Raw genomic sequence first — 22784 nt, 5'->3', positions numbered from 1 at the left:
AGGAAGTGATCTACCGTTTCTGCGGATTCTTTGCATAGTAAGCAGGTTGGATCTACACTATTTTGATTAAATGAAGCTTTGTTGCTTTGAAGATAGTAGGTTCCTGAAAGAAGCTTTAGTTTTGTTTGAAGACGACTTATATCCTGAGATGATGTGCCAACACTTGCAAGACAAGGATGAGTGTTTCGCCAGAGTATATTGTTAGTGGATAGATAATTGAGAGAACTATATAGGGATACTTTTGTTCTCAATTGAGTCATGCCAGACACTGTCAACTGCTTTTCTGACTTGTATTTTCCATCGATTTTTATTGATCAGATTGAGCATTAGATCATGAGCTGAAGGTAGATCATACTGGGCTAGAATACATCTTGCTTTTGAGAACCAGCTTTGAGAGTTGAAACCATACATAAGTAGCTTATCGTTATCTCTTAAAAGGTCGTAGGATGAACTATTTTAATTTAATTAAATCCACGTCATTTACTCTCTGGTGGATAGTTTTAGTATTGGCAATAATACCACATACATCTATGCCTTAACTTAGTTTATATAAAGTATCGAGTAATATTAACAATTCATTTGTTGAACTTTGTTGACCCCAGCTAGGGCACAATCATAATGTAATCCATAATTATTGTAATTACTGGCTTCTGTTTACCTGTTTACTCTTGCATGTGCGTCCCTCCTTGGAGATACGATTCATCAATTAATTCATCAATTTGTGTCCTTAAATAATTTATCATTCAAATTACTAGAACGTATTGGCTCTTCAGAGGTGTACATCCTTAAAACATTTTATACTGTGCCTCGAGTGATAAGTGAGTACGGACACAGGCACTTGTTTCTATCCATACGAAGGTCGACTATCCATATAGAAACAAGTGCCTGTGAGTACGGATATGAGAAAAGAGAAGAAAAAAACCCAAATGAGGTATCCAATATTATCTCCTAAGTTATATATAGTAAAATTCTAAGTTTAATATACCAGGTTTTTAAAGTACACGGTAAGGGTTCAGACCTTGCGACATATTTTAGCAAGTTTTTAAAGATAAATCGTCGTATCATCCCCATTCTAATCCCTCCCCAAAGATTTTTCAGAGCACACGTTTTCAATGTGTATATTTGTATAATGATATCGACATATAATCAGCCAAAAGTCAGGTAAAGTGCAGGGTATGTTCTTGAACAAATGATAAACACAGGGACTCGGTTAGCAGATTAAAATTTTGTAAATCAATGTTTTTAATTTATTTTTTATTATTTCCTGTCTATTTGCATTACTATATTAACATATTTAAAGTTGCCATCACTATTTCTTTGCTTTCTGGCAATGTGCAGTTTACTATCCATATCCTTATACTGAAAAAACCTAAAGGGATCTAAGTCGCCATCTTGGATTGCCTTCCCTACTTCAGATAAAAAATAATTAAAAATATTAATAAATTACTATATACCTTACAACAGCCCTCATTTTCTTACGAAATTATTCTTCTATCACATGCATATTTTGATTTGTGGATTTACAGAACCCTTACGCAGCTTCAGTTACATTCGTGTCAGAATATTCAAATTTCCCGGCGAAAGCAACGTATCATTCGGAAACTTCCGGGTTGGTGCATTTACCACAACGATAAATCCTTATAAACAGACGAGTGCTGTCCCCTGATTTATTATTACATATCCAGCGCAAAATAATTAACCATGTTAACGAATAGAACCTTTCTTCAAACAGGGTAACATATAAAATCATTGACTTTTCGTAGACACATCAATAAAATGGAGAAGTTACTTAAAATATTGACATGTTCAATGGGATTTATCAGGTTTACTAACAGTACCAAGATATAAAAAAGGGGGAGGGCTGGTAGATCAACTTGGAGTAATACTTTTAAAAGGTATATCAACTTATCATACATGCATGTACATGTATGAAGTTCAATCAGAAGGCCCCTTTTCCATATACATACATACTCCTCTGATTATAAATATAAGTGTTGTACTGCATAAATCCATGATTAGAAACATATCAGGACGATGTCAGAAATACAACACGATAGTTTGGGACAATCATTTGATATTTTCATTGGGCGGAAGGATAGGAGGATAATCTGATATTGAAACAATACATGCACTAACTGTTTAAAGCCATTTTTGTTTGATATTTAATTTATATGAAGGATATCTTGGTGTGGCGTAGGTATGAAGTTAGGGGACAGCACTCGTCTGTTTATAAGGATTTATCATTGTAGTAAACGCATCAACCCGGAAGTTTCCGAATGATACGTTGCTTTTGCTGGGAAATTTGAATATTCTGACACAAATGCAACTGAAGCTGCGTAAGGGTTCTGTTAATCCACAAATCAAAATATGCATGTGATAGAAGAATAATTTCGTAAGAAAATGAGGGCTGTTTTAAGGTATCTATAGTAATATATTAATATATATAATTATTTTTTAGTGGAAGAAGACGTCAAGTCTTCTGAAGACTTAAGGGACCGACCCTTGGCATTGAGTCTCTGTATGCCGCATTCATTTCGTATATTACAATTTCAAAACAACTTAAGATTCCTGACACCGATTTTTACACATGATTAGGCATCTGAATCATTTAATTTGTAAATTATGATTGTAAAACAATCACTATCGTAAATATGACCCTTTTATTTATGTAAATTATTAGATTTCATCTCATCCACATGAACGTTATTTGTTTCAGGATGTTTTAACTGTAGATATTTGTATTACGCATGCGTGAATTTGGTATCGGGACAACTCGCCCTGTTTACAAGTTCGCCCTTGAAGTTTCGAATTTGCAATCCTGCAGACAAGAAGATGTTGTTTTTATATAAATAAAAAGGATATATAAAGTGTTGTCTTTATTCATGGTTTTCCTTTGTCATGTGAATTAGATGCCCTTCGTAACATACATGTGTTTTCAGGGGTCTCCTCCCGTCCTCCCGTTTAGGAGAAAAAAACTCCCGTGTATTTTTTTTGATCATTTCTTACTACTGTACGGGTGTAATTGACACCTGTGTTAAATTTTACCTGAACATCAAAGAAGATGTATAATTATATGGCTTCACTTGACAGCTTGGGTGTTAAACATACTGGTAATCAACGATGTTTACCTCCGGCTAACTGCCGTTGTGTTATCAAAACGATGTGTATTGGGAATATTGAAATACTTTTTTGTTACTTCCCTTTGTTTTAGCCTGTTTTCAGTTATTTTGCTTTTAAAAATGTAAATTGTAAAAAGACTATAAATGATTAATATTTTAATCAAATAATCATAAAATGATGTTGATTAAATGAATTTAAATGATTTTGGACAAATAAAAAAATTAAAATTTATAAATTATTTTAGCAATCTAGACCTCCTTTCAAGGATTACATTGAAGTTTATATGGTAAATTTGTTTCTTCCTGATTAGAAGTCAATACAAAGGTTTAGTAGTTCCATTAATTCCTAGTTAAATCTTAAATTTAAATGTTAGTATATATTAGATTTTATTGTGTAAGCTAAGAAATAGCAATACATTTTACACTGTTTTTAAGTCTTTTTAAGCTGTCTACAAATATGACTTTCATAATGCTTAAAATCCATGCAGTACTAGTGTTAGTGTATGTTATTTTTTTAATTAATTTACGATGTTGCAAATATACATTTGTACGTGTGGAGCTTATTTCTTTCTTATTTGTCTAAACATTTACAAATGATAAGGAGATGGAGACATGAACAAAATTATATACAGATAAGATATATAAATATAATGATTCATTTGCAAGCAGTGAACAATCATTTGTCAAAAACAAAACAGAACAAGAAACAGATTCTTCTTATTATTTTATTTTATTCAAATAGAGAGACAATAAGGGAACTATAAACATTACAATTTGATGGAAATTTGAAGAAAAAACACAATTTCTACATCATTTGGTTTCATTTACGACAAAATTTATGTCGATAAAAAAGGTGATGTTTTGACCATTCAGTACTTAATAGATGCATAGTTCTTGGGGAAAAGTTTCATCAAATAATATGAATATAAATGACTTTTTTTGTGCTCATTTTTTACAGTGGGTTGTGATGATCTTCCAGTTAGGTTACCCTCATTTGGAGTGTTGTTCCCAACCTGTTAAAGGTCCATCTTTGTTCATTATTCAAAATTGGAAATTTCAACAAGCATCTAATATTCTTAATCTGGAAAATAAACCCTGGTCTGCTAGCTTCATGTATATTTTTTCTACCGATTTAATATATAACTAGAATCATGCAAACAGACTTAAGGAAAAGGCATGTAAGTTCATCATACAAATATGACAATTTTTCTAGACAATCCAGATCTTGCAAAATACGTCGCTAAAAATTGTAACCTTTAAAATTGTTGTTGTGCAGTAAAAACCCATATGGGAACTTTCAAAAGTTGGCGGGTATGTAACAAGTCTTACTATTTTTATGCTCCATTTATGGGCAATATGTTTTCTAGTCTGTCCGTCCGTCCTGCTTCTGGTTATAAAGTTTACGGTCGAGGTAGTTTTTGATGAAGTTGAAATCCAATCAACTTGAAACTTAGTACACATGTGTTCCTCTTGATATGATCTTCTTAATTTGACTGCCAAATTAAAGGTTTTACCCAATTTTCATAGTCAACTGAACTTAGAAAATGATTGTACGGATGGGAAATCCATGTACTTATGACCTTTTCTTGTTTGAAGAAAAAAATACATTTTAACAATTATGGAACAAAGCAGCCTGGGTAAGTGGGGCTGCTTTTATGGTAATTCAAGTTACTTTTTATTCACCTTCTTCCACTTCAGAGCTATCAGCTCTTTGATTATCTAAAGTCATGAAAGTAGGGAAGGCAATCCAGGATGGCGACTTAGACCCCTTTAGGTTTTTTCATTATAAGGATATGGATAGTAAACTGCACATTGCCAGAAAACAAAGAAATAGTGATGGCAACTTTAAATATGTTAATATAGTAATGCAAATATACAGGAAATAATAAAAAATAAATTAAAAACATTGATTTACAAAATTTTAATCTGCTAACCTAGTCCCTGTGATGATAAGGGCTTGGTTTTCACAAATATTTTAACAGCTCGATTTAAACCAACATATATTAACACTATGTAAATAACACATAGCTGAGAGGGTGATAGAGCAGATTGGTACCCCGAGAAAACATTGTCAACCGCAGCGAAGCCAAGGTTGACAATGCTTTTTCGAGGGGTACCAATGTGCTCTATCACCCTCTCAGCTATGTGTTATTTGATTTATTATACTGGATTTCCTATCGCTATTGTCTTTTAAAGATTAATTTTATTTCAAAAGTATTTTCTATAACGTCACATACATAACAACGTTACGGGTATTAGAAAAAACAACAAAATTATGCGAGATGGGGTTTTATGATTTTTTTTTACAGTTTTAAAAATAATAAAAACTAAGCCAAAACGTAAAACTTAATCATTAATTCAATTACTTGATGTAAATTCAATTCATTGTCCTTTAAATTGTCGATTTTTGATTGGTCTAGACGAGAGGGTAACATTCAAAACAATTGTCACCCTCTCAGCCATATGATAGAGTAAATTAACACCCTCGTATTAGCCAATCAAAATATGGCATTTTAACATGAAGTATAATTAAATAAACAAACATATAAACTTACATATATACATTGTATCACATTGTATCAAACATACACAATAAAAAATAGCATCAAAATTTATAACAACAAGCAAGCTGTTAAGATACCAACTGAATTAACAATGAACATGTTGACCTCCATATGAAGTTATTTCCCTGATCAAGGCTTAGATAATTTATTGACTAATTTAAGCAATTTTGTTAAAAGATAGACAAATTTACAGCAAAAATGATAGCAATAGCCAATTCAACATACATTGTACACACAATGTATATATTGCATTGTTAATGTTAATCTTTCTCAATGATTGGATTGATACCTGGTATGGGTTATTGCCCTTGGATAAAGACAAGTTTTGACTTATTTTGATTATTTTTATATAAAGATAAGGAGATGTGGTTTGACTGCTAATGAGACCAACTATTCCCCTAGTAAGTTCAAAGGAATTAGATTTGTATTCAGCAACATGTATAGATTACTGAACACCAATGAGAAAACCTCATATAGTATAGGTGGCTATAATAAGCCCTTACATGTATATGAACAATATGAAGTAATTATATTAAAACTGACACCCTAATTTAGTACAAAACGATCAATAAAAAACAAACCAAGACAAACATGAACAAACAACAACCACTGAACTACAGACTCCTGACTCAGTGACTTGGAACAGACACATAAAGAATGTTACTTGCTTTTAAAAATGTTTGAATGTTACTTGCTTTTAAAAATGTTTGAATGTTACTTGCTTTTAAAAATGTTTGACTACATGTATTTATTTAAATAATTAAATTTGAAATCATTTAAGGAAGATGGGGGGGGTGTCTAATTTTGTATCCATAGATTTTTTTTTATTTTTTAAGGAAAACTTCTTAGTGATATATATACTTTGAAATTAACAAATAAAAAAGTGGGGTCACCAGTGTTCCAAGCTGAAATTTTGATTTGAAAATTTAAGACAAAATGGACATTTTGACGCAAATTTAATATAGACAATGAAGGATAAAACATTAATAGATACATTTATTGAATAAAAAGTTGCATTTCTAATCCATAGAATTTTCTTGTTTTGTGTAATGGAATTCTCCAAATATTATAAAAGTTAAAAAAAAATTAAAAAAATGGTAGGTTACCACTCATAGAAGAAAGATATGAGTTAATTTAGAAAAGAAAATACATTGTAGATAAAAAAAAAAAAAAAAAAGAGATTTAAATCCATAAATTGAATAAATTTGAAAATTTATACTTTTTTTCTTGTTCAGATTTTAATTTGTTTCTTTAGATACATCAATGGTATTTGGTATGTTAGTGTTTAATATTGAGAGGGTGAGTTGTGTACCAGAAAAAAACACATTTTCACTTGACCTTTGACCTCAAGGTTATTAGAACCTATATAAGTGTTACATGTACAAATGTACATTGTATATATTATAAACATGAAGTTAATTGTGCGAGCATTAACATTTTTGTCTTTTGAGATAAGTCGATGATGTACATTGTACTGTATGTTTTTGTAAAACCATGGGACAGCTTGTTGTTTACTATCATGACATCTAGCAATTTAGCCTTGGCCTTTGGCTTCAAGGTTAAATAGTTGATATTTCAAGTATGCATGATTAATTGGATGCCAAAAATTTGGTTTCATTGTTATACAGATTAATATGAAGTTTGTTAAGTACAGGAATAATCAAAAGAGGTCATGTGCCATAAGGACTGCAATGTGACTTGACCTTTGAACCCAAGGTCAATAATTGATATTTTTTACATGTGAAGCTAGAACTTGTATTGCATTTTCTTAATAAAAAAATTGGTTTGTTCTATTACGGGAAAAAGTGGATGCATTGTCAAAACCGAAGACAACCATCTTACTCCTGACCGTGTAATGACATTTGCATGTGCAATTTGCAAAAATTATTTGTGAGTATTTCCAGGTTTTACAGTGCATGTATCTAGTTTCTTATACAATTACTAGATGAATACCGAACAGTCTTTATCACTCCTTCAACAACATCCAAAAGCGGAATTTAAGATCCATCTTGAACAAAAAGTTTTGAAATGGAAAAAAAATACAATTTTCTGTGATCAGTTAATTTCTTAAGTAACAGCTACAGACTATAGTACATTGGATAAGTTTGAATATATGTATCCTTCAGCCGGTGTGGAAGGAATTAAATATTGTTGATCAGATCACACATGTCACACTCATTTTGTGTGTTTCTTGAATGTGTTTCTTGAATGAAATAACTGGCAACAAATTTGTACCATGTATGATTATTTATTTTCATAAGAGTAGTCCCCTCTCCCTTACTGGCTTTAGTGTATCATGATCGAGTTTAAAACCACTTTGATGATTTTACCTATATTATCATGATTATATATATAATCTTGTTATCTTGGAATCTGCTTGTGTTTTACATTTGAAGGTAGGCTATAATTGATAAAAGAATCAACTTGACGAATATGTTCAACATATATCTAAAAATTCAAATCAAATTTGTCTGAATGTGTATGAACAGCAGAAATGATCAGCTGCACCTCTATAAAAATGTACACATGGTTGTCAAGCAGTCTATTGAATATTCATGTTCAACAAATGTGTTATTTCCACATAACTGTAAATTCAGAAATTATTGCATGCATTTGTTACTGCGATTTTGTCAATAAACACTAGAATGTGATATTAATTTTTGCGACATTGTGAGAAAAATTTTCTTTAATTCATATAAAAAATTTGAAAAAAAACCAAGTTTAAAATATTGCGATTAAAAAAAAGCAAAACCATAAAAATACTGAACTCTGAGAAAAATTCAATCAGAAAGTCCCTATAAATCACATGGCAAAATCAAATGACAAAACACATCAAATGAACTGACAACAACTGTCATATTCCTGACTTGGTACAGGCATTTTCAAATATAGAAAATGGTTGATTGAACCTAGTTTTATAGCACTAAACCTCTCACTTGTACGACAGTCTCATCAAATCCGTGATATTTACAACGATGTGTGAACAAAACAGACATATGAATAAAATAGTCAAAATATGAGTACAGCAGTCATTACTGTGTTACAATCTTAAAACAATCAATTTTACCAAAAAGCACAAAAGCATCTATCAAATTAAAAACACATTCATTGAGTCCTGTGTCTGACTTCAGAAAATTTATACAACACATACATGTACATGACATAGGAAGAAATTTTGTCTTTCAATGTTTATACAAAACAATCTTATAATTTCACATGGGGAATGTAGGCATGTTTCATTTTTCACAATTAATAAAAACATCTCAATAGTTTCTGAACTTACAGAATATGCATATATGTATACATTGTATTATACTGTGACATTGTCATGATTGTTGTAAATGAATAACTTTGTTATCAATTTCTAAGTAAATGCATATCAATATATGGCATTTGACATATTTTTTCCACATGAGTTTAACTCAGTTATACAGGCTCATTGGATCATATTTTTTTTAATACATGTTTACATTCATGATAAAATGTATATATATATATAAACAAGTCTAAATTGAAAAATACCTTAAAAAAACGCAATTTTTATACTTGTGCATGTAAACCAAATTTCATTGTAGAAGGGTCTAAATATAGCACAAACAACATTTTCCAAAAGACCATAAAGTGAAAAAGTATATTTAAACAAAACGCTTTTGACTAACAGGTCGAATAACTGATGTTCTTTAACCCTGCTGATATATATATAAAAGAAGAAGATTTGGTATGATTGCCAAGGAGACAACTCTCCACAAGAGATCAAATGACACAGAAACTAACAGCTATAGGTCACCATACGACCTTCAACAATGAGTAAAACCCATACTGCATAGTCAGCTACATGTTTTTAATAACAACACTAAAGGCTTGATTTATGTACAAAATAATGAGTATGTACCTTTGCTTTATAAATATATTTACCTTTCATGTTTTATAGGTATTAGTGACTGCCATGGTATCAGTATAAACTTGAACAGTAGAGACACAACAAAAAAAGCTTTCAAAATTAAAATGGCTGCCCCAGTTCTGACTCCACAACAGCAGCAGGCAAGTTTAAGAGCAAATATGCCTAAACCAGCCAAATCTGCGAAGCCAGAAAAAACCAAGAAAGTTGTAATAAAACATGTTCTAATGAATCCATATAGCAACACTACATGGCCTTCCTTAGAAAATGAAGTAGAAGTTAGTTTGATAGAGAAATTAGCAACAAGTTTTGAAAAATTTGCAATGCCGAAGGAAAAAGCTGGATTGAAAAGAAAACATCAGGTAAATGAAGAAGTTCAAAAAACTAAAAAGAAGCTTAGATCACTGGTTGTCTTTGGTGTAAATTGTGTTACAAAAGCTCTAGAGAAAGACGGCTTGCAATTAGTGATTACTTGTAAATCTGCTAATCCACCGATTCTCACTCAACATTTGATTGGTTTGTCTAAAACTCGAAAATGTGTAGCAGTTTGCATCAACAATCTAAGTAAAACTTTGACCGATACAATAAATATTGGATCTGTTGCTATTGGGTTTTTAAAAACGGACGATGCTTGTGAAGCAGAATTAAACTTTAAAGAATTTATAGACTATGTAAGAAGTGTTGTTCCAAAATCCTGGACAGAAAACAAGAAGAATGAAAAAGTGATTAAAAAAGATGCTGGTTCAAAAAAAGGAAAGACAATTGGTGAATCAAAGGGAGATTATATTATTGAATCCATTTCAAAGGGAGATAGAAGCATAGATATTGAATCTGGTTCAGAAAATAACAGAAATAAACAGGAGATAGAGGGAGATACAAATATTATGGAAACATCATTATCATCATCTTCAAACAAAATAAATCCAGCATGTCCATTAGTGGAACAACCAGCTGTATCAAATTCTAGTGTTCAGGATTATTCAAGATTTTATGTTTTTAAAAAGGATGTAAAGGCAAATACTCCATCTTTTGGGGATGATTTTATAGCATTTATGTCAGATTCTGATGTTCAAAGTAATTCTGAAGAAGATGAAGTTAGAGAGAAAACTAAAAAGTTTAAAAACATAGAAGCCGATGAATACACTGAAATTGATGTTAGAAGGATGAAACAAAATGAAAATAAAAAGAAAAGTAAGAAAAAAATAAAGAAAGCCCTGAAGAAACAAAATAAATAATTTCTAAAATTGTGAATGATTTTTTGTTTTGTGTTTGTATATGTTTGGCAATATTGGTCTGTTTTGGTTAGTCAGTCACAGTACTACTATGTTTGTGATATGATTTCCCTTCTTTATCATTTTACAGCCTATTTCTATTAATTAACTCCTCATTTCTGTTATTGTACATGTATATATATAACCTATTATATGTGTAAATATGACCTTCAACAATGAGCAAATACGATACTGTATAGTCAGGTTTAAAGAGCACCAGCATTACAAAATGTGATACAATTCAAAGAAGAATTAAAAAAACAAATGACCAGATTTATGGCAAAATCATAAACATGATGAACAATAACAGATATCATACATTGTCATAGTTAACAATCAATGACAGACATAATAATTTAGACATCATGGACATTTATACAATATGTAGTTACACATGTTTGTTAGCACTCAACTTTATGTAAAACCTCAGACAATTACACACGGACAATGTACACAGGAAAAAAAATAAATCATTTGCAAATGGCTTGATATATCATGTATATAGGTAAAAAAAGATATTACCCTTGAGTTTCATTGTTGATTTTACCTATTTTTTATTACAATTTTGGTGAAAACAATAGTAAGTTACAGTAAATAAAATGACAACAGCCAAAGGCCACCAATGGGTCTTCAATGCAGCAAAGAATGGAACAATGTACAAATCATCAGTTGACTCCTTGGGACGACATCAAAAGTTCAATGAAGGATAAAAAAACTTAATTCACATAGTTTTTTCACTGACCCCCCTACCCCCCTCTTAACTTAATTGGAAAAAATGATTGACCAATATGGATATATGTGAAAATCAATGTCGGATAACCGAATCTTGCAGCAGTTCAACCCCCACCCCCAAACTATTTGAATTAAGTTTTTTTTATCTTACATTGATCTTTTGATGTCATCCCTTATACATTATATATGCATTGTTAATATTAGTCATAGTTATCATGGTTATTGCCCTTCAATCATTGATTAATACCAAAGTTCTGCATATTTTGGGAAAACTTTAATAAACAAGATGTAAAAAGCTTAACTCAACGACTCCTGATAGGATTTGCATTTCCTTCATTCAAAATTTTTAGCCATTATTTATCATGTTTATAGCTAGTATTTTGTCTATAATTTAAAAACTATAAAATGATAAAAGAGAGGAGCTTACATGTTCTGTACCTAAAAATGATCATCATACAATCTTACAATAAGTCAACTTATTTACTGAAATTGCCTAGTAACCAACTACGTGAATTGTGTTAAGTTATATTTTTGGTCAACTTTTATACAGCCGCAAAAGTTTTTGCGGTCATAATTTATATTGGTATCACGTTGTCGGTGTCTTCATCATCAACATCGTCCGAAGACGGATTGTTTCCGAATAATAACTTTAGTATAAGTAAATTGAAATCAATAAAATTTTAATACAATATTTATAACCACAAAAGGAAGCTTGAGATTGATTTTGAGGGTTATGGTCCTTAAGGTTGAGGAATTAGAGGCCCAAAACAAGCATTTATCTAGTGTCAGGACAATAAATTATGTGAAGTTGTACCACAATGTTTAATACCATAAGTAGAAGGTTGGTATATATTTAAGGGGTTATGGGGCAAACTGTCTAGGAAAAAAGGGCCAAAAACAAGCATTTTTGTAGTTTCAAGACAATAAATTGCAGTTATCTTTCTGTTGAATCACCTAAAACAAATGCTTTATGAAATCTTCTTTGAAAAATGGAGTTATCTTTATTTGTCCAGAATATTCATGATATTGTAGTTGAATCAACTTAATCAATACTATATAAATAATATACAGTGCAATAATCACTTTTACTACCAACTGATAAATTTAAACAATCTTTACCTTTCAGTGATTACAAGCACTTTGATTACCATTCTAGGGTTATGCCCCTTTACAAGTGGAAAAAAAATGAAGATTTGTTTGTATCTTTTCTCTTGACTTAAGTTTGTCTCATCTAAATTTAATGAAATGTGTATATAATGCTTATTACCTCTAAACTCAGTTTAAGTTCAAATTATGGTAGCTTCACTTTACAGTACCTCTTGAATTATCTCCCTTTATAATGTTATATGCAATCAGGGGCATCATCTGTGTCTTTGGACACATTCCCCATTTATTTTTTAAGACGATACTATTGATTAATATTTATTTTAACCATGACTGTATGACATTTTATATTTAAATATTTTATGACGTATTTAAATGAGTAGTTATTGTTGCAAACTTCATTAAACATTTGAATTGAGATCATTTTTGTGGAGCCTGCAACTTTTGTTGCAGAAAGCTCAACATAGGGATAGTGATCCGGTGGCGGTGTTAGCTCACTTCTTAAGAGCTATATATATTTTAGAAGGTGGAATACCTGGATGCTTCATATTTTGTATATAGATGCCTCATGTTACAAAGTTTCCTTCAGTCACATGTCCATTGTCCTTGACCTCATTTTCATGGTTCAGTGACCACTTGAAAAAAAACTTCATATTTTTTGTAATGTTGAATTCTCTCTTACTATAAGTAATAGGATAACTAAATTTGGTATGTCATACCTTGCAAGGTCCTCATGCCTGTCAGACAGTTTTCACTTGACCTTGAACTCATTTCACGGATTAGTGAACAAGGTTAAGTTTTGGCGGTCAAGTCCATATCTCAAATACTATAAGCAATAGGTCTAGCATATTTGGTGTATGGAAGGACTGTAAGGTGTACATGTCCAACTGGCAGGTGTCATCTGACCTTGACCTCATTTCCATGGTTCAATGGATACAGTTAAGTTTTTGTGTTTTGGTCTGTTTTTCTCATACTTTATGCAATAGGTTTATTATATTTGTTGAATTGAATGATTGTAAGGTGTACATATCTAGCGGGCAGATGTCATCTGACCTTGACCTCATTTTCATGGTTCAGTTAAATTAAGTTTTTGAGTTTTGGTCTTTTTATCTAATACTATTATGTCATAGGTCAACTATATTTGGTGTATAAAATTATTTTATGATCTATATGTCAGTCCTATGGAACGCCACAGCTGTCTTATGCGAAACTCTGATATTACTTTATGATGTTTTATCATTACTTAATATTAGTTTGTCTTTATTTGATATGGTTTTGACATAACGCAATGATGTGTTAATATAACTCAATATGGAATAGTCATTACTTAATATTTCGATATTACACGATATGGTTTCGTATTGACTTGATATAGTTTTGTCATTACTCAATATGCTTTTGTCATTTATTTACTCAATATGGTTTTGTCAATTTTAGCATTTCATATACTGGCAGGTCAGGTGAGGGCGAAACAAACATTTTTTTTCTCAGGGTCCAAAACAAATTATTTTTTTCACCAAAACCTGGAAACAAACTTTTTTTCCAAAAAAAACCATAGCCCTGCCAGAAAATCAAATGGTTGCTGCTTACCTAAACAATGTTGCAGTTTACAAAACGGAACATAGGAGTTGACATAAAGTTAGATGTGGTGTGATTGCCAATGAGACAAATATCCACCAGAGTTTAAATGCAGTGGATGTAAGAAATCATATAAAGGCAACCGTACAGCCTTCAACACTCCGTATATATAGTCAGCGAATAAAGGCCACCATGAACTATGTGAAAAAAATTCAAACTAAAAAACTGACGGTCTATTTTACAAAACAACAAATATGACACATGTATGTACAACGACAACAATTGAACTTCGTGCTCCTGAATTGGGGCAGGTACATAAAGAAAGTGAACGTGGTGGAGTTTAACATGTATGTGAGAGAACATCGAACTGTAACAGTAGCATAACAGCACAATACGAGAAAAAATGTTAACAAGACAAATCGCACTCCACTTATTTAACCGCTTATACCCCAAAAAGGAAAAAGTTCAATTTTCTCCAAAAAGAGGAAAAATAATTAAAAAAAAAACCCTGACCACATGCACACCATCAATACATATACAAACAGCTAGCAGAGTGATAAACTCCTAGCATTCAAACTGTAGGAGGAGTTATCTGGAAACGCCCTACGTATGCAAGTAAATTTCCCCAAAATGACAAATGTCAACTTTCTCCCAAAAGAACACATATTAATCAAAATTAAACCCTGACCACATGCAGCACACCTATGTACAAACAGACAGTGAAGGGATAACTTCCTAGGATTCACACTGTTGGAGGAGTTATGCAAAATAACTATATACCCATAATGGGACGGAAAGACGGATGGACGTACAGAGGTTAAACACTATGTCCCCAACTTTCAGTTGCTATAAAGTTGCGGTGGCAAAAAACCAGGGCTGAAAAGCCAGTCAAGGTCGTTAAACACTTCCATATATACCAGTTTCAATTGGCTGGCTCAATATATCGGTATGACTGGGTAATGTAAATCCATCGGGGTGATCTCGGGTTCCCCAAAAAAGTAAGGAGATTCTGCTCAACGTGTGGCACCCGTCGTGTTATTCGCGAAATTACAAACCGAGTGATTTGGTCTTATTTGGAAGTTCACATTCGAGTAAAATATGAAGGTATTATGGTTACGACAACTGGAACATATGCGTTGTCATATGTGAAACAGATACTTCAAAATGCTTATTTTTCAATTAGTGCGAGGTAGATTAGATTAAAAGTAAAAGATTGATATTCGTCTATATGTTCAAATGATCATATTTTTTTTTTAGAGAATTAATATTTTATAGTATTGATGCTTTGTCGTTTATTCCGAGCCCCCTCCTCCGATTTTTCTGTGAATGAAGTGCGAGTTGATTTGAAGTGTCTCATTTTTTAACAAAAAAGTACTAGTCTTTTGTTGATTTGTGTCGAGCCTGGGACATAAATGTAGCGGTAAGTAGACATAACAACGTCATCGAAAGTGGCGTCATTTCGGGACCTTTTATAGCTTACTATGGGGTATGGGTTTTGCTCATTGATGAAAACCATACAGTTTTGTTTCAGTTAAATAAAACCGAATTAAACTGTTTTGACACGATAAATTTATTACCTCCATGAAGTGCTTTAAAACTTGTATAGGAGTTTTTCCTCAATATCAAGAATATTAATAACTGACTAAAATTTAAGAAACATTTTGTGTTACCGGAATTAGTAAGAATGCTTTAAGGTAGGCGTAAGAATCGTTCATAAATCATGCACTTTTTAAAACATTCAGGGCTGTCAATCATTCTAAGATAGGTCTGAGGTAGGGTCTTGTAACATTCTTAAATCTTAAGACGCCCTTTAGACGTTCGTAAGACATACGAATGCTTCTTGTTACCTTCCTCTGGTTCTTTAATCTTTTTGACGGTTGATTTCTATTTAGTCTAAGTTGTTCTTAAATCTTGATATAAAGTAAAATAGCAACCTACAGAAAAACGGAAAGTAATTGATCAAATTGCTAAATAAAAAGCTAAATCTAACAGCTGTCATAATCCTGACTTTGAAAAGATAAATTCTCATGTAGAAAAAAGGTAGTATTAACCATGTGCTATAGCTAGCAAAACCTCTCACGTTCAGAAAGGTTTCAACAAAACGAAAGATCTTAAAACGTTATATTTTTTTCCCTATGAAAACCGTGGAATACGTGTCACCTAGTTTTCTCTCTTGAATTGTTTTACATTATCTTATCGGGGCCTTTTATAACTGACTATATGCGGTATGGGCTTTGCTCATTGTTGAAGACCGTACGGTGACCTATAATTGTTAATGTTTGTGTCATTGTGGTCTTTTTAGGATAGTTGTCTCATTGGCAATCATACCACGTCTTCTTTTTTATATAACAACTGATACAGTGGACGAAATCATCATAGATACCAGGATTATTTTTTTATTAACGCCAGACGCGCGTTTCGTTTACAAAAGACACATTAGTGAAGCTCGAATCCAAAATACCGATATTTAAAAAGGACGATTAAATAACGGGTTTTGAAGAGCATTGGGGACATAAATTCCATTAATGAATATGTACCTGACATAACTTTAAGTGAATGTGAAATTGGTAACTGAAAAAAAAATGCTCTATTCAAAATAAATTATAGATTAAAGAATAGATGGAGAACACATGCAATGTGCGGGTTGAGTTATTTAAAGGAAAAGTATGTCAACATTGAAAGTGAAACAAAGGTATTCATTTGATTGACTGATGCTCGTCAACTTCTCAATTTATTTGGCCTTTTAAATAGTTTTTGATTCGAGCGTCACTGATGAGTCTTTTGTAGACGACACGCGCGTCTGGCGTAAATATAAAATTTCAATCCTGGTATCTATGATAAGTCTATTTACAACCACTGGGTCCATGCCACTACTGGAATAGTTTTAATTGCCCGAGGGTATTACCAGCCCAGTACTTCTGTGGTGACTTGAGCTATCATTGATATGTTCATAATTATAAACTAACTTTTTATATATATCTTTATTCTGTCAAACCTTTGCAGTTACAATTGTATACAGGCACTCCATGACATCAATAATACAGACATAAATACATGAATACACAGAGCAAAAATATGTACACTACTGTGGATTCATTATTATTCGTTGGATACCAATTTTCGTGGATTTCGTGGGAACAGGGGAACCACGAATTAAGATGTTCAACAAAATACAAAATTTCAGTAGGAATGTATGCAAACTTTTCTCAAACAACGAATTTAAATATCCACGAATATGCAACTTTTTCGCAATCCACGAAAATAGGTACCCACGAAAATAAATGAATCCACAGTATTTACAATTATACTCATAGTATTTAGCCAGGAGGGCACACATGGGAATTTATAAATCTAATGAAAGTACACAGCTTTCTCAATTTAGATTTTATATGTAAATTCATAATTTTTTTAAACATAATTATATATGGACGATTTACATATTTTTTATCAATACATTCGTTTCTATTTACTGACATCGTTTGAAATACTAAGGCTATTCTACCTCAGGAATAAATTGCATTAGCTGTATTTAAGCAGAACCTATAGGAATTTGAAAATTTTGGTCCTCAGTTATCTTCAACGTTGTACTTTATTTGGCTTTTTAAATATTTTTTTGATTTAGGCGCGTCACTGATGAGTTTTTTTTATAGATGAAACGCGAGTTTGGCGTAAATATGACTGTAAATCCTGTTTTTTATTTATATATAGGTTAAAACGATTGTTAACATATAATTTTAATCTATATAATAAAATTAAACAGACCTGTGCAGAATACAATTGCACAAGTTCGTATATTTACATCTATAGTTATGTTGATATCGCTTATCGGAGGTCTTTGGAGGTCAACTGAATAGTTAATTAGATGGCGTCTTGACTAAAATACATACACAAGGAAGCTACAGATTTTCGAGCTCATACCCTGTTAATTGGTTTGAATAGTTTTTTTATAATAAAGATTAATGGTTTACATTGGTGTAAGTTCAATATGCATATGAGATTTCCAGACAAATCGGTGAAAATGATTTTGACAGCTAAAAAACTTTTCTTATTAGAGTAAGGGTTAGAGGTACAAAAATGTAGGGCCAGGGGTAGGCTGAGGGTAAGGGTAGAATTATTGTTATAGTTAAAGTTAGGTTAAGGGTAAGAGTAAGGGTTAGATTTGAGATTAGAGTTCGGGTTAGGGTTAGAGTAAGGGTTAATCTACGTTTAAGGTAAGAGTTAGAGTAAATGTTAGAGCTGGAGTTGACGTTAGGGTTGAGCTTCGAGTAAGGGTTAGGGCTATTTTTATGGTGAGGGTTAGAATTAGGGTTAGGGTTAGTGGTAGGGTTAATGTTTTGAATAGTACACTCAAATGCGTGTTCAATATTTCGTATAAATGTCATAATATAAAAAATGAAGATGTGGTATGATTGCCAATGAGACAACTATCCACAAAAGACCAAAATGACACAAACATTAACAACTATTGGTCACCGTACGGACTTCAACAATGAGCAAAACCCATACCGCATAGTCAGCTATAAAAGGACAGTGGTATAACAGTACAACATAAGAACGAACTATAAAAATCAGTTGAAAAAGGCTTAACTCGATACTGTCAATCAGCTCATGATGGCGACCGTACAATTTCTTGAGTTATGGCCTTAATTTGATTGATTCATAGCCCTGTTTTAGCAACTTTTGAGACAGCAGTATTCTTCGTTCAACAAAATAAACGTATTTTGAGCTAGCTCTAGAGTAACGTATCAATTGAGACACATATGCTGGTGCCGCTGAGATGTTGCTTGACAGAAATGGAAAGTTGACTATAGCATGTATAGGAAAATTAATATCATCGCGTTTGTCATAAATTTTGGTATTCAACCTACATGTACCTTCAGTAGTCTTTTTTTTTTTTTTTTTTTAAAGGTCTAGATATGAAGCAGATTTATCTGTGTCGGTTGTATCTTTAATTTCAAATTCACTTCGATATATTAAATGTAAGTGACCACTGAATCTATTATTATTTAGAGACAGTACATCATCAATATACCGAAAAGTGAAATCAAAAGACTGGGCTAATTTCTTTTCTCTTTTCTGTACATGCCCTTGGATATATTCTGCTTCATAGGTATACGAAAACATATCTGCAAGCAGAGGTGTGCAATAGGTACCCATTGGGATTCCAATAGTCTGTTTGAAGACCAAACCTCCAAATTCAACAAAATTAATGTTATCAATTAAAAAGTCCAGCATTGCAGTGATATTCTCTTCGGTGGATTTTTTCATTGACTCTGTTTGATTTTTCACAAAGTAAGCTGAATTTCTGCCCAAAACTAGATATTTAAAACGTGTAGTGCCCTTTTTGTTAAAGAAACATAAGCTGAAGAGTTCTTTCAATCGAGCTTAAAGTTTAGTGTGTGGAATAACGAGTTGAAAAATTAAAGGTTTTAATGTTGGTACAATCTTTGAATGACTAAGATTGTAAATTCACCAACAACTCTTTTGATTTTTTCAGTATCCACATCTGATTTACACAACTTCTTGAAGATATGTCTTTGACTGCAGTGAGTATGGCAGTAAGAACTTTAGAAAGGGGCTATGGTTTATTTTTCTGGACAAATTATTTTTTTCGCTGCGGCGAAAAACAGTCTATTTTTTTTTCGACAAGTCGAAAACAATTTTTTTCTTTCAATTTTAGAAGTACATATAGTGGCAGCTGAGGGTGAAACAAACAAGTTTTTTTTTCTCAGAATCAAAAACATTTTTTTTTTTTTCCAAACACTGGAAACAAACTTTGTTTTCCAAAAAAAAACCATAGCCCCCCCCCCCCCCCCCCCCCCCCGAAAATCAAATGGTTGCTGCCTTAGGGTTAGAGCTAGGGTTAGGGTAAGGATTGGAGTTAAGGTTAGAGTAAGGATTAGAACTAGGGTCATGGTAAAGGTTACAGTTAGTGTTATAATATGCTGGGTATATAAGAGCTAAGGTAAGAATAAGGGTAAGAGTAGGGGTTAGAGCTAGGGCTATGGTAAAGATTAAAGTTAGGGTTAGAGCTAGATTAAGACTAAGGCTTAGATTTTTGGTTACAGTTAGGGTTATAACTAGGGTTATTGTAAGGGTTAAAGTAAGGTTTAGAGCTAGAATATGGTTAAGGGTAAGCGTTTTGATGACTGTTAAAGTTAGAGTAAGGGTTAGAGTTAGGGTAAGTCTTAGGTTAGGCTGAGAGGGAGAGATAGGGTTATAGCTAGAGTTAGCGTTGATGTTGTAGTCATGGTTAGTGCTAAGGTTAGGGTAAAGGTTATGGAAAGGATACGAGAAAGGGTTAGAGGTAGGGTTATTGTCAATGCTATAAAGTTAGGATTAGAGCTAATGTTAGAATTAGGGTAAGAGTTATTACAATAAGGGTTAGAATAAAGGTTAGAGCTATGGTTAGAATTTTCAAAGTAACATATAGGGTTGAAGTTATGGTAAGAGTTAGGGTTAAAGGTAGCTTAGAGTTAACTGAAGAGTTCAGATAAAAGCTGGGGTTAGGGTTGGATATAAGTTTAAAAACAGGTTAGAGCTACGGTTATGGTAAAGGTTATAGTAATGGTTATAGCTAGGATGCGTGTAAGGGTAAAAGTAAGAATAGGAGATAAGACTCAGGTAAGGATTAGAGAAAAGGTAAGAGCTAGGGTAAGAGTAAAGGATATAATTAATGTAAGAAATAGGATTAGAGTTAAGGTTACAATTTAGGTGTAGGATTTAGGATAAGAGCTACATGTTAGGTTGGAGTTAGGGTTATAGTGAGGGTTATAGCTACGATTAAGGTAAGGGCGACAGATTGGGTTATAACTAGGGTTAGAGTTAGGGTTAGAATTCGGATAAGATTTAGGTTAGGGTAAAGCTCATAGTTTGGGTATGATCTAGGGTTTGTTTAAGAGTTAGAGTCTGGGTTACAGCTAGGGTTGGGATAAAGGTTAGAGTTGGGGTAACAGCTAGGATTAGGTTAAGGGTTAAAATTATCGTAAGCTTTAGGGTTAGAGTTAATGTTAGAGTAAAAGTTAGAGTTAGGGTTTGAGCTGGGGTTAGGGTAAGGATAAGGGTTATGGTTAAAACTAGGGCTAGAATAGGAGTTAGAGCTGTAATTAGAGCTAGGCTTAGGGTAAGAGATGGAATCAAGGTAAGAGCTTGGGTTGTAAAGCAACTGCTGGACAAGATACGTCAAGTTTTTAAAAAGACATACCGGCATAAGAAAGGCTTAACACTGTAAGTTAGTAAACCATGGCCGATGTGGTACTTGGATATTATACAAACGTTTGTTCTAAGACTAAGTTGTGTGTGCACTGAACTGGTTCAAGTGAAAAAATAGTAGCACTAGTTAAATATAAGCTTTTTGAACGAACAACGTAGAAATTAGGAAATGTTGTGCGTTTGCTAATTGACATCAATCAACCTAAAGTTCAAATGATGCGAGTGTAAGCAAGTATAGATAGCTGTATCAATAAAATTCCAATCATGGTTAGACATGTTTCTCAATCCACTACAAATAAGTATGTTTAAACAAAACTAATTATTGTTCAAATCATTTACTTCAATTAATTTGTCAATTGTTATAGGCATGTTACCTTTTACGTTTATTTGACTTTTCTGTTGGTCCTTGCATTCCTCAAGGCATGTGGTACTTTCAATTTTCGATGAAAGATTACACGTAGAGGGCATTTGGACACAAACTATATCAACGAAGTGGTATTTGCATTAAGAGCCAGTCTGTGATAAAACCATGCAAAATGGTCCAAATCCAAAATAATTTAGATACCTTATATATAATAACTATTTGTGCAAAATATTTTGAAAAAATATTCAGCCATTATTTGTGTATGCCGAACATTCGAAAATTGTCCATTTCTGTACTGACAAATGGCCATTTTAAGCCTATTTTAGGGTATTTTGACCTGATTCTTTTTTGTTTTACAGAAAAAATTTAGCTTAATGGTAACATATATCTTAACAAACAACTTGAAATGAAATGAAATTATGATAATTCAAAAAGTTGTGAGATTTCTCAATACCCCTACTGACAGGTTGAAATTGCATGGTTTTGAAAAAGTGCCGATTCAGCAAAATTTGTATATTTTCAAAGGCTTGAATCTTGTAAGATCATGTTTTATTTTCAATAAAATGTAATATTTCATGAAGCTTATATATTCATCTACAAAATGCTAGAAAATGGTGCTCGGCAATTGATACCTTATTACGATAAAATAATAATTAAAGATAGGCGTGATGGCCATTTTGCCGATTTTTTGATTTTTTTTATCTGTTTCAATAGAAACTTTTCAAAAGTATGTGATAGTCAAAATATAAGAAAAAACTAATGTTAACTGGTTATATTAATTGAATAAACCAAGTTCAACTAAGTTTAAATTAGAAAATATGCTAAAGGAGTAAACCTGGGGAGACCTCTTTTTTGCATTTTTTTGCCCCTAAACTGAGCATTTTTACAATATGTTTAAAATATTAACCTATTCAAAAGAAAATAACTTTAGTAACTTTAAAA

The 22784-nt window shown here is 32.2% G+C and overlaps 1 protein-coding gene across 3 annotated transcripts; it reads left to right on the top strand.

The window, feature by feature from the left end:
- The first annotated feature begins 904 nt into the window (after positions 1-904).
- LOC134721620 (uncharacterized) lies at positions 905-10832 on the top strand. Of its 3 annotated transcripts, none has more exons than XM_063584729.1 (2): positions 905-931; positions 9615-10832. In XM_063584729.1, exon 2 carries the CDS (start codon positions 9689-9691, stop codon positions 10814-10816), a length of 1128 nt encoding a protein of 375 aa, XP_063440799.1. In that variant the 5' UTR covers positions 905-931; positions 9615-9688; the 3' UTR covers positions 10817-10832. The 3 variants fall into 3 exon arrangements, with proteins under 3 accessions (XP_063440799.1, XP_063440797.1, XP_063440798.1); XM_063584727.1 differs by lacking the exon at positions 905-931 and adding an exon at positions 1047-1161; XM_063584728.1 differs by lacking the exon at positions 905-931 and adding an exon at positions 1100-1173.
- Positions 10833-22784: the final 11952 nt, after the last annotated feature.

This window comes from Mytilus trossulus, chromosome 6 (assembly GCF_036588685.1).
Source record: "Mytilus trossulus isolate FHL-02 chromosome 6, PNRI_Mtr1.1.1.hap1, whole genome shotgun sequence".
Classification (NCBI taxonomy): domain Eukaryota; kingdom Metazoa; phylum Mollusca; class Bivalvia; order Mytilida; family Mytilidae; genus Mytilus; species Mytilus trossulus.
The sequence above is the reverse complement of the archived record's forward strand: the minus strand, read 5'-3'. Positions and strand labels throughout refer to the sequence as shown.